The sequence below is a fragment of the Oreochromis niloticus genome, linkage group LG5 (genome assembly GCF_001858045.2).
Source record: "Oreochromis niloticus isolate F11D_XX linkage group LG5, O_niloticus_UMD_NMBU, whole genome shotgun sequence".
Lineage (NCBI taxonomy): Eukaryota > Metazoa > Chordata > Actinopteri > Cichliformes > Cichlidae > Oreochromis > Oreochromis niloticus.
In genome coordinates this window covers 18167665-18182223 of record NC_031970.2, presented here as the reverse complement: position 1 = coordinate 18182223, position 14559 = coordinate 18167665, and the positions used below count along the sequence as shown (strand labels likewise).

At 40.2% G+C, this 14559-nt stretch overlaps 2 protein-coding genes across 9 annotated transcripts in view; one reads left to right on the top strand and one right to left on the bottom strand.

Annotated features, from left to right (window-relative positions):
- The first annotated feature begins 1192 nt into the window (after window positions 1-1192).
- On the top strand, window positions 1193-8958 carry LOC100696629 (alpha-1,3-galactosyltransferase 2). Of its 4 annotated transcripts, XM_019359274.2 has the most exons (7): window positions 1193-1396; window positions 1540-1675; window positions 4580-4628; window positions 4761-4850; window positions 5269-5364; window positions 6966-7103; window positions 7249-8958. In XM_019359274.2, the coding sequence occupies exons 3-7, from the start codon at window positions 4624-4626 to the stop codon at window positions 7931-7933; spliced, it is 1014 nt and encodes a 337-aa protein (XP_019214819.1). In that variant the 5' UTR covers window positions 1193-1396; window positions 1540-1675; window positions 4580-4623; the 3' UTR covers window positions 7934-8958. The 4 variants fall into 4 exon arrangements, with proteins under 4 accessions (XP_019214819.1, XP_005453510.2, XP_019214820.1 ...); XM_005453453.4 differs by having other exon boundaries at window positions 1193-1675; XM_019359275.2 differs by lacking the exon at window positions 4580-4628 and having other exon boundaries at window positions 1194-1675.
- Window positions 8959-9734: 776 nt separating this feature from the next.
- si:dkey-264d12.5 (golgin subfamily B member 1) overlaps window positions 9735-14559 on the bottom strand; it is a 45346-nt gene continuing 40521 nt past the window's right edge. For 4 of the 5 annotated variants that reach the window (XM_019359270.2, XM_019359271.2, XM_019359268.2 and 1 more), the window contains 8 exons: window positions 13084-13166; window positions 12857-12977; window positions 12494-12606; window positions 12166-12307; window positions 11396-11532; window positions 11196-11313; window positions 10157-10218; window positions 9735-10065 (listed from right to left, as the gene is read on the bottom strand). In XM_019359270.2, coding sequence (XP_019214815.1) covers window positions 9846-10065; window positions 10157-10218; window positions 11196-11313; window positions 11396-11532; window positions 12166-12307; window positions 12494-12606; window positions 12857-12977; window positions 13084-13166 — 996 coding nt within the window. In that variant the 3' untranslated portion in view covers window positions 9735-9845. The remainder of the gene's footprint in view (window positions 10066-10156; window positions 10219-11195; window positions 11314-11395; window positions 11533-12165; window positions 12308-12493; window positions 12607-12856; window positions 12978-13083; window positions 13167-14559) is intronic. The other variant, XM_019359269.2, reaches the window with a different exon arrangement.

Here is a 14559-nt window from a genome sequence, read left to right as displayed (position 1 = left end):
AGTCACATCCACAGCAAACCCGAGGTCTGCCACCCAATCTTCATCAGAAAGCTCTGGGACGTCATGTCCTTTCTTCACACAGAAATCCTGAATCTGTTCTCTCAGATCCCAGACACTTTTCAGTACCTTGCTTAGGCTGAGCCACCTGACAGAGCAGTAGTAGCTGATGTCACCAAGTATCTGTGAAAAGCACAAATTTATGGGAAATGTGAATTATATTCATGCTGCTCATTTGAGGACATTGGGCCCCTTATGCCACCCTCATCAAGTCTGTTTCTGATTTTTTGGTCAGTGGCCTGCTGGAGGTCATTTTGCTGGGCAGTGCTCATCATGGTAAATGGTGAATGGACTGGTTCATATATAGTGCTTTTCTACTCTATTAGCACTTCTCTGCCTTGTTCTGTCATTTGTACAAACTTTTTTAGCAGGTCAGAATCAGCACAGCATTTTAAAGTATGTTTAGCAAGCAAAACAAAAATAAATAAATAAACAAACATACAAAATCACTGCTCAATAGAGGAAGGAAAGAAAAGAGGAGAAAGAGTATACACCAGGAATTTAGATTGGAGGATTCCTATCAATGACTGTACAGAGTGCAGGTCAGAAAGATTAAGTTTCCTTGGTGAAGTAGTTTCCTTTAGTTGTAAAGGACTAAAACATTGTTTCCACTTCTATGTTGAAAACATGCCCCCACACTGGAATATGTGTGTGGGGTTTATGGATTTATCTAGAAATTGGTCACTGGAAACTTATTAAATGAGAAATTCTGTAAATGAATGTGCTCGTTATTCTGTGAATTATACAGTAAGCATCCCTTGGACTTGTGGTCAAGTGGTCACCGTTGTCTTTATGCTACTTTAGCTAGACTATTGTAATGTAGAGTAGTGAGAGACGTGATGTGATGATCAGGGTTAAAAGTATGAATGTGACTCACTGTGGTTGATGTGCGTATTGAGTAAGACAGAGAAGGTGATATGCTGTGTTTGCTCTGTAGCATGAAAACATGTAGGTCCACCTGTCTGTCAAGCAGTTTTCTATCTATGGTAAAATAAATAAATAAATACATAAAATTTATAAGCAGAATGGTTCTCATTTAGCACTTTTCTGTTCTATCTCAGCACTCAAAGCCTTTGCACTCTGCTCATGATCATCCATTCACACCAGCACCACCCCTCTCCCCCTCTTTATAGCTAACATTCACACACACCAATGGATGCATCCAGGAGTAACTTGCCAAAGACAGGCATCTACTGGGACACTGACACTGGAATCAAACCACCGACCTTCTGAGTAGTAGCTAACTGGCTCTACCATCTGAACTACAGCCACCCCAACTACATATCTATCAGCCTGAAAGCAAGGAACATAGTTTACACAAGTGCACTTACTTGCCTCTGTGAGTAATCTACTGAAAATGTGTTTGTGATCAGTATGTGGACCATTGTTTTAAGTTTTAGTTTAAGCTTCATCTCCAGATCTTGGAGATAATACAAACACGATCGAAAACAACGCCTCATCATTGCGGTATTCTTAATTTAGGCTATCTTCTTCATGAACTACAGACACGGAAACACAAAGGCATTTTATGGCACTCCTGTCAAGTAGTTTTCCGCTATAGGTGCCTTAACCAGTCACTGAGACAGACTGCGATTTCCTGCCATCTCTAAAACTACAGGTAATCACTGTTCTTCACTCTTTATTTGAATAGTTGTTCATTTGTTTCAGAATTACAATATAATAGAATAAATCCCCCTGTTACTTTATTTGACCTGTCAGAGAGGCTGAGATCTGTGAGCTATACCCAACGCGCAAAGACAAGCAAGAAGATCGAAAATGTAATTTAATATCGTGAGAAAATTGTTTTTCACGCTAGGTTGCCCTCCGAATAACACCTTTTACATCTTTAATGTTGCTAATAGCGGTAAGATCGTGTTGTAGCCTACAGCACCTTCTGTTGAATTAAAGATAACAGGTAATGAGCCACACAGCAGTGCGTAATGGCTGCGCGCAGTGGCTCGTCTTTAGTTCCGTCGTTGTTCGCACTTCTATGATAAAAGAAAGGATTGAGTGTCGGAGGCGACACTGAGGAGGTATTTTTGCCCATAAGCAGGCAGAAGAAGAAAAATGTTATTACCTCCACTAACGAGCCACGTGGAGTCACAGCTGTGGATATTTGTAGAAGATGGAAGAAAATAAAACTGAGCTGACCAAGGAACCTCCGAGTACAGGGGTGCCAAAAGATTTATGATTCTGGAGAAACGAAATGTGTGAGCATTTCTCTCTTCGTGCATCTACAGGGAGGTTTAAAAGCATGGAAGTTTGTCTCCAACACTGAAGAAGTTGCCATCCTTAGTTCAAAATTTCGTTTTAGTTAAAACAAAGCAAGACCACTTTATTTATATAGCACTTTTCCCCCTGTGCAGATATCGTAAGATATCGACTTACTCAGACCTCTGCATAGCTGCAGTTTCAATAATTTCCGTATTTCCATAAATATGATTCTATATTTGTGCACTTTGCACCTGCCGAATTACAACTAATTTCCTATAGTTTATATTTTTAAATCTCGGGAGATTCGCAGCACACTTCACGGCTGTTTTAACGCTTAAGCTTTCTATTGGAGCGAGTAGTGTAAAGGAAAGATATATACGTTGCTTTTGCTTTAAACTGAGCCAATTTTACCTGTGAGCAGGGAGGGTTTTCAGTGAGCCACAACGCGACAACGAATCTTTCTCCTGAAGTGGTAGCCTGTTTTGTTTTTTATTTTATTTTATTTTATTTAGGGGGGTCGGCGACTCACAGGAAGGTCACGTTCAAACGAATCTTTAAAGAATGCGTAACATCTCACCGGCCACAGCACAGGAACTGAACAAACTACAAGAATCAACTCCACTGGACTGCTAAACCTACAGAGGGGCCACCTTTGCAGGCTGCACAAGAAATTTGGGATAAACAAGCTACTTTAAAGCACGATCATGAACCACTATGCACTACTACTAATTGCTACCCCAGTACACTCCTACAGAAATGTAGCCACGATTATAAAAGTACAAGCATGTCTGTCAAGCAGAAGAGATCTTTTTCTTCTTCTTCCCTTGGGTGCAGACATGGATCAAGGATTTCACTAGACACTAGGAAAGTTGACGCAGAGTGCAGATTATACACAACAAATGTACTTTTTATTTGCTTTTTTTAAAAATGTTTTTTGCAGGGTCATGCTTTTAAAACTACAGTTTATGAAATATCTCTTTTTAGGCGCGAGGGATACTTCCCCTGTGGTTGTTTACGCAACTTTTGTGCTCAGCAAGTCCAGTGTTCAGTCACCTTCTTTAAAAGTCTTTATGGGCACAGCATGCAATTAATCTTGAATTTAATATTTAACAACCACGTGTTTAAACACTTTGAGGGAAAATGTGTTTGACTACAGTTTGTTTTTCTTCTACGAGTAAAATATCTTCATCAGCTGACTTTTAGAACAATTTTGACCCAATTAAAAATCTTGTGCACTGGATTCTTGACTTCTTAACAAACACGACTCAAAGATAAAAGATAAATAAAATTCTGTACCATCAGGTTTTTAACCTGGGATGTTCTCACCCTTATTACTGATCCTGTATACAAGGATGTGTCAAAGCAGGCATAAAAACATTGTTAGTCTGTGCCGGGACAATGAGGGCAACCACAGTGTAGTCTTTGATGATTCTGCTAAATGGTCTGAGGAGTCCTAGCTTCAATAGTTTTTTCCTTAGTTTTGTTCCACTGGAAGGATGAAATGCCACTCCTTTGCATTTGGTGTTTTGATGATGGTGGAGAACAGGGTCTACCACGTTGGTCCAAAATTTACCAAAGATGTTGCAGCACAAAAACTCAAACTTTGATTCCATGCAGGTTGCCAGCATTACCTGTAGTTTTCATGCAAGGTCACAACTTGTTTGCAATAACTTGCAGGCGGCAAGTGAACCGGAAATGTGAAATGTCTCCCCAATGTGATGTTTGTGTAATGTTGGTCAGAAGGTTCCTTTGTAAGTGCGCATGCGCCATTAGCGTGCTGCCTGCTGTAACCCTAATTTCCCTCGGGATTAATAAAGTATATTGATTGATTGATTGATTGATTGAAAGTGCAGCACAGAAAAATAGGTGACAGACTGTAACATCTTACCGCAGCAACCAACACATTTTAGAAAGGGCCCCTTTCAGTTTTCATTATCATTCAGCAAGTAGCTGGTGAGCCTTACTTAGCAACAGAAGTTTCCAGGCGGTTGCCAATGGTCTGTAGGCCTGCGTGACTGAGGCGTGAGATAAACAAACAAAACCATGATGCATGTTCATATGAATGATTAATTGCATGGGTGCAAAGTCCTGCAGATTCCTAGGCAAAAGGATGCAGGACCCAGGTGTGGTGCTGGTATCTTTGATCTTAAACATTTAAGAGTTCCAAATATGCAAGATGTTTTTTAGAAAAAAGATTGGTTTCTCATGCTGATGCTGTTCTCCAGGTAATAGTTATAGCAAAGTTTAGGAATAATGTCAGAGTTGCAAGTTACGCCAAACCCACAGCCGCCTTTTTGTCTTTTCTCAGGTTATTTCTCAGTGTTGTCTGGTAAAGTTGAAGCACTGTCAACTATGAGGTATTAAAAAACACACTGTTTACTGTTTGTGTCATCTTTGCCAGTTCAGTAACACTTCTGCCCAGTTTTTAAACTTAAAATTGAAATTCAGTCTCAGTATTTATGGTTAAACTTTGAACCTTCCACCTGCAGATTCTTCCAGAACACAAAGTGCACGCTGAAATGTTTGCTTTGGGTTCCGGCTGCACTCTGTGCTCTCTACTTCACATGTTCATCCATGAAGTGAGTATCTTTAAAAAAAAAACACACACAAAAAAACCTCAGCTGCCAGTTTAATTCGATATTCCTGAAATGGCACTCCTGCAACACAACTACATGGATCCAACAGGCACGATCGTTTTGGAGATGTAGATTTCGTTGCTTTTGAAATATGTGGCTGACTTATCTTGTGTCCACTCTGTTTGAATCACTGTTGTAAGGTAAATGACAGAAATACCATTATACATATTACCTCTAAACATAATCCAAAATGTTCCTTTCAATAAAACAACCTTAATCCTGTTTCTTATTTCTAAATATAGACTAGATTACATTAATGAAACAAGGTGCTGACAGTAAATTACCCCTGAGTATTACATATTGTCATTGTTATGATGGCATTTAAAAAAACAAACAAACTATAAAATGCTTTTGATATCAGTATTTTCATAGGTTTCCAACCCATGGAAAAATGCACACTGGAACATGGAAAGCTGCCAACCCTGGACAACAGCGTTGATGTCAGCCTCGACTTTTGGTAAGACCATCAAGACATTTCATTTTGGCAACCAAGGTGCTACCGTTACTGTTTTACTTACGTCTCAGTGTTTCCGGCCTCAAACACCATAAACTTGTTCTCATATGTTGTAAAGCTACATGTTAAACCCAAAACACAGTAACAGACAAAACTCCTCCTTGGGTATTTACTTTGTTTTAACAGGTTAAACTTTAATCCCTTTAAGATGTGTGCTTACCTGTAACAACACCCCCACGGCAGCTCTCATGCAGACTAGGTTTACTGTTGGATTAGGCTGTTCTTATCATACAGGTCTCACCTTTTCCACAGACAGTAGTGCTAGTTCAGACTAAGTGTTAATATCATCCATATGAAATAGACACACTGAACTTTTTGTGCCTACACACACATTTTTTGTTTTGTTTTTAAATTAAACCTTTTGATAAACTATGGAGTGCAGCAGTGCCTTGGGGAATAAATTGCTCATCCAGTGGTCAGCATTTTGATTGACACACTTACAAGTGTGTAAGTGTCCGTGTGTGAGACCAAATTGCTACTGAAACATCCATCAGTGTATGAGGAAGATTCAAGGAATGGATGCAATGAAGGTAGATGATGAGGAGACGAGTGTCAGGGGTGATTTGTGACAGTTGGATAGAAGCAAAACTGAAAGGAAAGGTTGAAAGATAGAGTGAGACCTGCTGTGATAAGTGGTTCAGAGACAGTGGCAGTGGCAAAAGTGTGAGCTGAAGATGTTGTGATTTTCATTGGGAGTGAGCAGGAGAAGAATGGAAATACTACATCAGAGAGCCAGGTTGGGTTGAATGGTTTGGTGACAAAGTTAGAGACGAGATGTGAAAAGGAAAGATGGTGAAGAAGGTTTGTGACATCCATGACTGAACTGTCTGCATCATATTCAAAATAAAGGTTTAAGTGTGTGCCTGAATTCCACACACTTTCACAGGACACCTTTGTTCTGTCTTCCGTCCCTCATCCTTTAATTAAAACTGTAAAACAAGCAAAACTATTGTATGAATGGCCCCCTGTAAATGAGAGCAAAATTTATTTAACAGATAAATATTTGCATAACTTGATTGTAATCATAGTTTGTCTGTGCACTGAAAATACGTAAGCTGCTATGTCCTCCTCTGAGCTTATCAGGCTTCTCTTCTACCTCATCTCCTGCAAACAGTAAGTCTTATTTGTTACTTTGGTCAACTCTTGAAGAATCTTTCTGGGCTTTTGTATTGGTTATAATAAGGACCTAGTGTATCTGAGTTGTGGTTTACAGATGCTTTCAGAGATGAGTAACTCTCTCTGGTTTGTTTGCTGCTTTTCTTTTTTCAAAAACCTGGTTGCCTAGCTACTGTCTGATCTCACCAGATCCTCTCGAGACTTTTGTGGCCAGCACTGTTTGTTTACATGGTTCCTGTTTAAAAATTCTTTCAACTGAATTTGAATAGTTTGAAACTGTATTTATAAAGAAAGGAGAGGTGCAGTTCAGTGTACTTTTAATACTATATTATTGATTATATAAATAGAGTAAATATGACTTATAGCTCACCACCACAGGAAGTCCTAACTTAACTGTGACCGGTTTAACTGTTTTCATTCCACTTCAGGTCTCGAACTGACGTTCAAACATGCACAACTTGGAAAGCTCCTATTATCTGGGAGGGGATGTTTGACCCTAAAATTTACGACCAGAACCACAAGAAGGAAGGATCCTCTGTTGCTCTAACAGTGTTTGCTGTGGGAAGGTTTGTTTTCACATTAGTACGACTGTTTAAAATACATCCTGGTCTTCTAATTGCCATTTAGTCTGTATATTTGTGCTCTATTCGTCTAACTGTTTTAGACTGTGAAATAAAGCATGAACTCTCTTTGTCTCCACTATCACCAAAGGTACTTGGACGAATACCTCGAGACCTTTCTGAACTCCTCAGAACACCACTTTATGGTGGGTTTGCCTGTGTCCTACTACGTATTTACAGACATGCCAGAGAAGGTCCCGCACATCGATCTCGGTCCTCAGCGAACCTTGAAAGTGATCAAAGTGCAACGGCACTCAAGATGGCAGGACATTTCGATGATGCGAATGAAGGTGATATCAGATGTCATAGAGTCTGATATTCGCCACCACTCCACGCATGTCTTCTGCTTCGATGTAGATCAGGTGTTCACTGGGAGATTTGGCTCAGAGGCTCTGGGAGACTCTGTGGCTCTGCTCCATGCCTACTACTACCACCTTCCAAAGAGTTACTATACTTATGACCGAAACCCGAAATCCAAGGCTTACATGGAAACCGGGGATTTCTACTATCACGCTGCTGTCTTTGGAGGTTCATGGAAAAGCGTAAAATCTCTGGCTGAGGCCTGCTACCAAAACATCATGGAGGATAAACAAAATAACGTGGAGGCTTTGTGGCACGATGAAAGCCACCTAAACAAATACCTGTGGCTGCACAAACCCAGCAGGGTGCTTTCTCCAGAGTACTGCTGGGATACCCAAATCGGCTACAGGAGTGACATTCAAGTCACCCGACTGCTATGGGCACCAAAACAATATGATAAACTGCGCACACCTTAGTATTTCTTGGAATTACACACAAAACCATGCAAATTCAGCAACTCTAATAACATGAAAACTATATGAAAACACATTTTTCTACGTACTCCCAAATATGCAAAAGTCGACAACCATTTCAAGTAATGGTATGAAAACAATATGGTAAAGTAAAATTTTCCTAGTTACTCATGCTTCCTCTTTGAGTTCATTTACACTCAACTCCAAAATGCAGGATAAGTTTGCTTACAAGAACTCAGATAAACGTCTATGCAACATTGTCTTCATTTTCCAAAATTACATGCGCTGATGAAAGGTCAAACAAGCAAACCGAACTGCATATAATATACAATTTCAGCTCTTCTTTATCTCATTTCTTCAGCTTCACTTCTTGTTTTGTTTTGTGGTGTTTTTTTGTACTGATGTCCTGTTCACATTATGTGGTAAAATGCATTTCTGGTTTCCAAGTATTAAGCGCAGGTGGCTGATCTGTTCAAAATTTAACCCTGTATTTGAATTTCATATAAAGTTATTTTGCATTCCTGGAATTAAGATCAGCTGCAGCTCATTATTCTTGGGGATAAGCCTGTGATCTGAATATTAGAGTTATAATTTTTAAACATCATTTATAACACATGAACTTTGAACCAAAGGTTTAGTGTTCATTGTCAACTCGTGCTGTTTTTACAAGTGTGCTATTAATTGGTGTAATGTTGAAAAATGACTGAACTGTTTTGTATATTTATATTGTTGTGGTATAACGAATGTTGGTGAGTACAACTGCAAGTTATTTTGTACTGATATCAATAAAATGACATCTGGGGCATTACTGAATTCTATGATGGCAACCTTCGTAGTAGAAGTAAGGATGCCATATTTTAAAGAGCTGTTTTTGACAGTTTGAGACACGTCTGTGTGCGCATCAAGTGCCTTTCTGCAATAATAATGGCTGTGTTTGCTTTTCTTTCTTTTGATTAAAACATGTCATAATAAAATAAATGTTTGTAGGACTTTTTGGAGGAGAAATATATTATGTACAAAAACTGCAATGTTGGCTCTATGATGTTTTTCAAGTGAAGACGCATGTGAGGAAAAGGTTTTTGTTGAAAACAAGAAATACTTCCATTGAAAAGCCACATAATGCGATTCATGGGAATTTCTTTTACTTGGCTTCAGGTTAAACTGATATCCTCCGGTAATCTGACTTCAATCTGGCCGTTATTCTTGCTCAAAAAGTGGAACTGGTTTTGTGTAGCAAAGTGCTGATTTTCCAAAGTGCACTTAAGAAACTCCCATGGAAAAAAAAAACAGACATTTAGAGCATTTGGTATTCTCCTGTTTTGTCAGATGCTGTTTATCTGATCACAAGCCCCTAAAATCTTTAAAGTGTGCAGTAATTATGTTAGATACATTCATTTTAATTCTAGTGAACTGGAATTTTTTTTCCGTTTACTAGCAGGGACCCCATCCTCTTTAGGATTGACAGCACTTATAGGAGATAATGTCAGATGGCATGAGCATGAAATCAGACTGTGGTTTCGGGGGAGGGCCTCAGAAGGGACTGGTGGCGTCTCCTGGGTCAGGCAGATGCACTAATAAGAGATGAGGGAAGGTAGGTGGGGAACTAAAAGAAGAACAAACTGCTTGTAGCGCAGGGGGTCAAATATACACAAAGAATTGAAAAGGGAGTGTTATGAGATGTGGGCCTGCTCCTGAAATTCAGATAAATTATTTCCAATGTATAACTCTGAAGGTTAAGATAGAGAACAAATGCAAAAATTGTCAATTTTGATGCGAAAGTCCACAAAATTTAGAAACTGATACAAATTCAGGCTGGTTTAATTTGATTTAATGAAATTCAAACCCAGTTTGTATCTTATTTATTAATTTAACTTACAAATAAAATAGTTCATGATCACACTCAAAATAGAAAACTTCAGGAAGGCAGATTTTCAAGGCTGCTGACGGCAGCCAGGGGAGCTGAGCGGTCCAAGTGGTTTTTCTGCGTGGAGGTCAGGTTCAGGTAGCTCATATCTGCTGACTGACACAAAATCTCAGACGCATGACTGTAACAAGTCCCATCTGTCTGCTTGGAGTGACCTCTAAGTGTACCATCCAACAAGCCCTGAGCTTCAGACAGCTCGGGTGAAATCGCACTGTGGATGCAAAGTTCACAGACATTTAATGAGGTTTCATTGTTCCTAACAAATTAATTTGAGGCAAGTTCTGAATCACAGCCGGGCCTACCTTGAAGACTGCTGAGGAAGAGACTTGAAAACTTGCTGGTCATCTGGCATTTTCTTAAGTTTCTAATCAAACAAAACAAGCAGCAGATTAATATTAAATTCAAAAGATGGGCTTTATCTGTTAAGACCCAGGACACAGTCAGGCTGTAGCAGATTAGGTAATTCAGTGTCAAAGACTCAACAAATACTGAATTATGTTATGTTAGCATTTAACATGCTACAGACCTCAGTTAGCATGTTAAAGTTCATGACAGCACAATCAGAAAAAAGACTGAATAAATGTGGCTTGTTTGAAGAGGCTCCCAGGAGAAAGCCTCTTGAATCAGAGCAAACCACACAATGGAACAATGTCTGTTGGAAATACGAGACTAGAGTGGTGATTTTTGACGAGAATGCACAGTGCTGTTTGGCAAAAACCAAACACAGCTCATCAGCACAAACACTTCATACCAACTGCCAAGCACGGTAATGGAGGGGTGAGGATTTGGGCTTGTAGTCACTGAGTCAATCATCAGTGTTTTAGAGTAAAACGTGTGTGTCTGAAAGCTAAACCTTTGTTAAAACTGGCTCAAGCAACAAGAAAAAGATCCCAAAGAGCTGCAATGACGCTTTCAAAGTCCACAACCAAACCTGACTGAAATGCTGTGGCTGGACTCCACAATGAAGCGAGGGACCGATAAAGTCGCATAAAAAGCAGTTACTGCTAAAGGTGGCTCTACAAGTACTTAGCTTTTCAGACACTGCTTCTGCTTTTTGGTTGAGTTTTTGTTAAATGAATAATGCCATGGTCATGTGCTCTTGCTCATTAGAAGTTGTTTTCATCAAAATTTAAGGCAAAAGTTGGCAGAGAGTGAATTTTTCTTTTTTACCAAGGTGTATTTACGCAACACCTTTGAGGCAGAGCCTAATTATAGGCTTAGAAATTTCTATTTTACTAGAAAGGCTCATAGATCATTCTCATGGTAGCCAAATAAATGGAAAATATACAACAACATTGAGCATGTGTATAAAATAAAAGCAGAGTTAAGCATGAGTGGTACCTCAGCAAAGTGAAGCAGCTGTGTCTTCTGCAGGCTGAACTCCAGGACAGCGAGCTGGTTGGACATTTGTGATATTTGGTTTCCGAGTTTCTTGTTTTCCAGCTCTAAAAGTTCCACCCTTGGGATCAGAACGAACATACCGTAACATAAAGTGTGGATTGAATGACTTATCATTCAGTAAATTTCAGTAATTTCAGTACCTGCATTTGGATAAAGAAGCTTTTAGACAACTATCCTTCTTCTTGTGCTCCTCCTCGTTTAGCTGTTGCAGTAGCTTCCTCCTCTCAGAGAGTAGTTTCTCATTTTCCACAGTTATGCTTATGACAAGCTCCTTCTCCTGAGCATGAAAAGGAAAAGCAAAACATTTACCACCTTAAGTTTTATATCTGCTCCTACAGTCCCCCTTGATGAAGACTGACAGATTCGGCTTCATCACTGAAGCAATAAGACAACACGGGGCGACCGTGGTTCAGGGGGTTGGGAAGCTCATCTTGTAACCGGAAGGTTGCCGGTTCAATCCCCAGCACTGTCTGTCCTGGTCATTGTGTCCTTGGGCAAGACACTTCACCTACCGCTGTCTGACTCCAATAACTTTTTTTTTTTTTTTTTGCAGCTGGATAGTGTAGTGGTAAGACTGCACACCTTTGGAGTGGGAGTCACAAGTTCGATTCCCACCCGGTATCCAGTAAGGGTCCTGGCTAGACCCCCCATGCTAAAACCAAGCCCTGGAATGGCGCGGCTATGTCTGCAGCCTGTTCGCAGCTCGGACAGAAGAATTTCACTACATGTTGTACTCTGTATAATTGTGTATGTGACAAATAAAGGTTGTTTGTTTGTTTGTGCAGACAACAAACAGAAGGACACAAGTAGCAGTTTTCTGTGTTATTTAGGGGACATAAAATACAGACTAAGCAACTGTAAAAAGACTCAATGTTACTGCTCCACCTCAAACATCCAAGTGCAGACTCACCTTTGCTACTGAATGACAGCACAAGGACAATTCTCTCTCTAGACTTTTTATCTTCTCATCACGCCATGTGGTTTCATCTTCAAATTTCTGTTTGGCTCTGCAAAGTTTGGCCTTGTGTTTTTGCTTCGTCTGGTGGAATTTGCTGAAGGGACATGGACACAAAATCAAATGCAAAAAGCCAATTTCATCATGGCAAAAGATGCTTACGTTTTATACTGTGCACAGCCGTTTTATTTCATTTACTTATAGTTGTCTCCTGTATGGATAGATGGATAATAATTACACGTCAAACTCATTGTATTTGTCACACTGATGTAAGTTAGGTTACCTTCGCTCCTCATCAATGCATTTCAGGGTTTCGCAGATCTCCTTTTTAAGTGCCTCACACTCCTCTTGGGAGGACAGCAGAGTTTTCATTGCTTGTTGACAGTTAATACACTCCTACAGTCCAAAATGAAAACATCAGCACACACAGAATTTTTTTGGTGTTTACAGTTGGGGGTTTTTTTGTTTGTTTTTGTTTGCCCAGAGCATTAAGTATCACCTTCTGCACATGTGTATTATTTATTTACAGCTTTCTCTTGAACTGAAAACATGAGTTGTGCAACTGTTATTTTCCACTTTAGCACTAGTAATGACATGAAAGCAGGTTTAAATGTGTAAGCAGACCTGATGAAATATGGGAAATTACCTTTTGTGGTGCGTTTTCTTCGTACTTTGTCGTCTGTGGCTCTTCATCCGCTGTCATAAAGGAGTCATGCGACTGACTGTTTACAAAAAGATGGGGATCTGCCTTTTTTTGTTTCAGCAGCCTTCAAACACACACATGAACACACACACTGAATATAAACCTTCATTCATGGGACTGTTTTATGGAAAATCCTGAGAGCTAGAAGGCCCAGGGATTGAATATCGTACTTTTGATCCTGTGGGATGTCTTCACTGCTGTTGATATTTAGCACAAGGTTATCCACGCTGGTTTGGGCACAGTCAACCTGCTGCTGAAGAGAATGTATATAAACAGATGATAAAAAAGATTTGGTATAATTTAACAGAAAACAAAGGCTGTTTATTTTATTAAAAAATTATTGGGACTCCTCATCTGAAATCTCTTCATGTTCTTCTAATGTCTCAATTCGTCACCAAAAGCCATCTCGTGAGTACTGACGTTGTTTTGAAAAAATCGGCAGGTCTGATTGCTCTTAATCGACTTACTCACCCTGTACTGGACACAAAAAGATTCAAGCCCCCGAGAATAGTTGGCAACCACTGGTTATCAGGCAAGAAGAGAGTACTATCCGACCATGAACTGCTAAAGCCTCAGTTATGCACGCTTATGGTGCGTTCACACCGAACGCAATAGACGCGACCAGAGCTTCAGGGTTACATGTAAAGTCAATGGAGGAGTGCGATGAAGCGCGACTGGGGGTTGCGCGAAACTTCACAAGCAGATTTGCGATGCGAAAACGCTTTTTTGCCTGATTCGCGCAACCAAGTAGCGCGACTGACACGTTTGAAGCTTGAAGTAAAATACGCGCTGCAGTTTGTGTGGTGCATTTTGTGCATTCACGCTCATTGCGTCTACCGCTCAAGTTGGAAAAATCTGAACTCCAGCGTCAAGTCGGGCCACGACAACCAATCAGGAGCCTGGTGACATGATGCTCTGACCTAGTTCAAAGGGGCAGGTCCAGCCAAAGCCATTCATTCTAGCAATCAGTAGTTTTCTGATGAGGCAGCAGGCTCTCCAGGGCAGAAACAATGTTCTTATTTTTCTCCTTCTCCCTGAGGCTCTTCCACTTTAAGCTGGGTCCTTTTTATTCCTGTCTCTCTGTAAATAGTTATATTTTATATATTTATGTTTAATGTTTTTCTGTTTGAGCATCTTAATATTATTTCAAATAAATTTTTGTAATGACTAATGTGTAAAGCGTCCTTTATGCCTCTGCTCTGCTCTCCACAGTGAATAGAGAAGGGAGACTCTCTCTTCAAACGCTAGATCGACAGCTGCCATCTTGCAAACATACCGTCTGGCACTACTTCCTCCCACATTTCCGCTTCACGCGTGTGAAAATTGCATATTTTAAAGTCTGACCAGTTCGCTTTGGACGGGCTTCGAGGTGCGGATGTGCACGCGACCAGCTAGGGGCGTCTGGCGCTTTTTGGTCGCGTCTATCGCGTTTGGTGTGAACGCACCGTTAAAGACTGGTCAGCAACCGCTTGGTAAAAAACAGCTGCTAGTGAAAGATTCATCGTTGCTGATAAGTTGGTGAACACTTGCTGGAAGTTGGTTGCTGTTGCCAGCATGAAAATTGTTTGTGTTATATGGGTTACGGTGCTGCACTGAAAACGTCTTTGTAAATGCAGGTTGTCAGGGTCACCCGCAGTTTCTAAGAC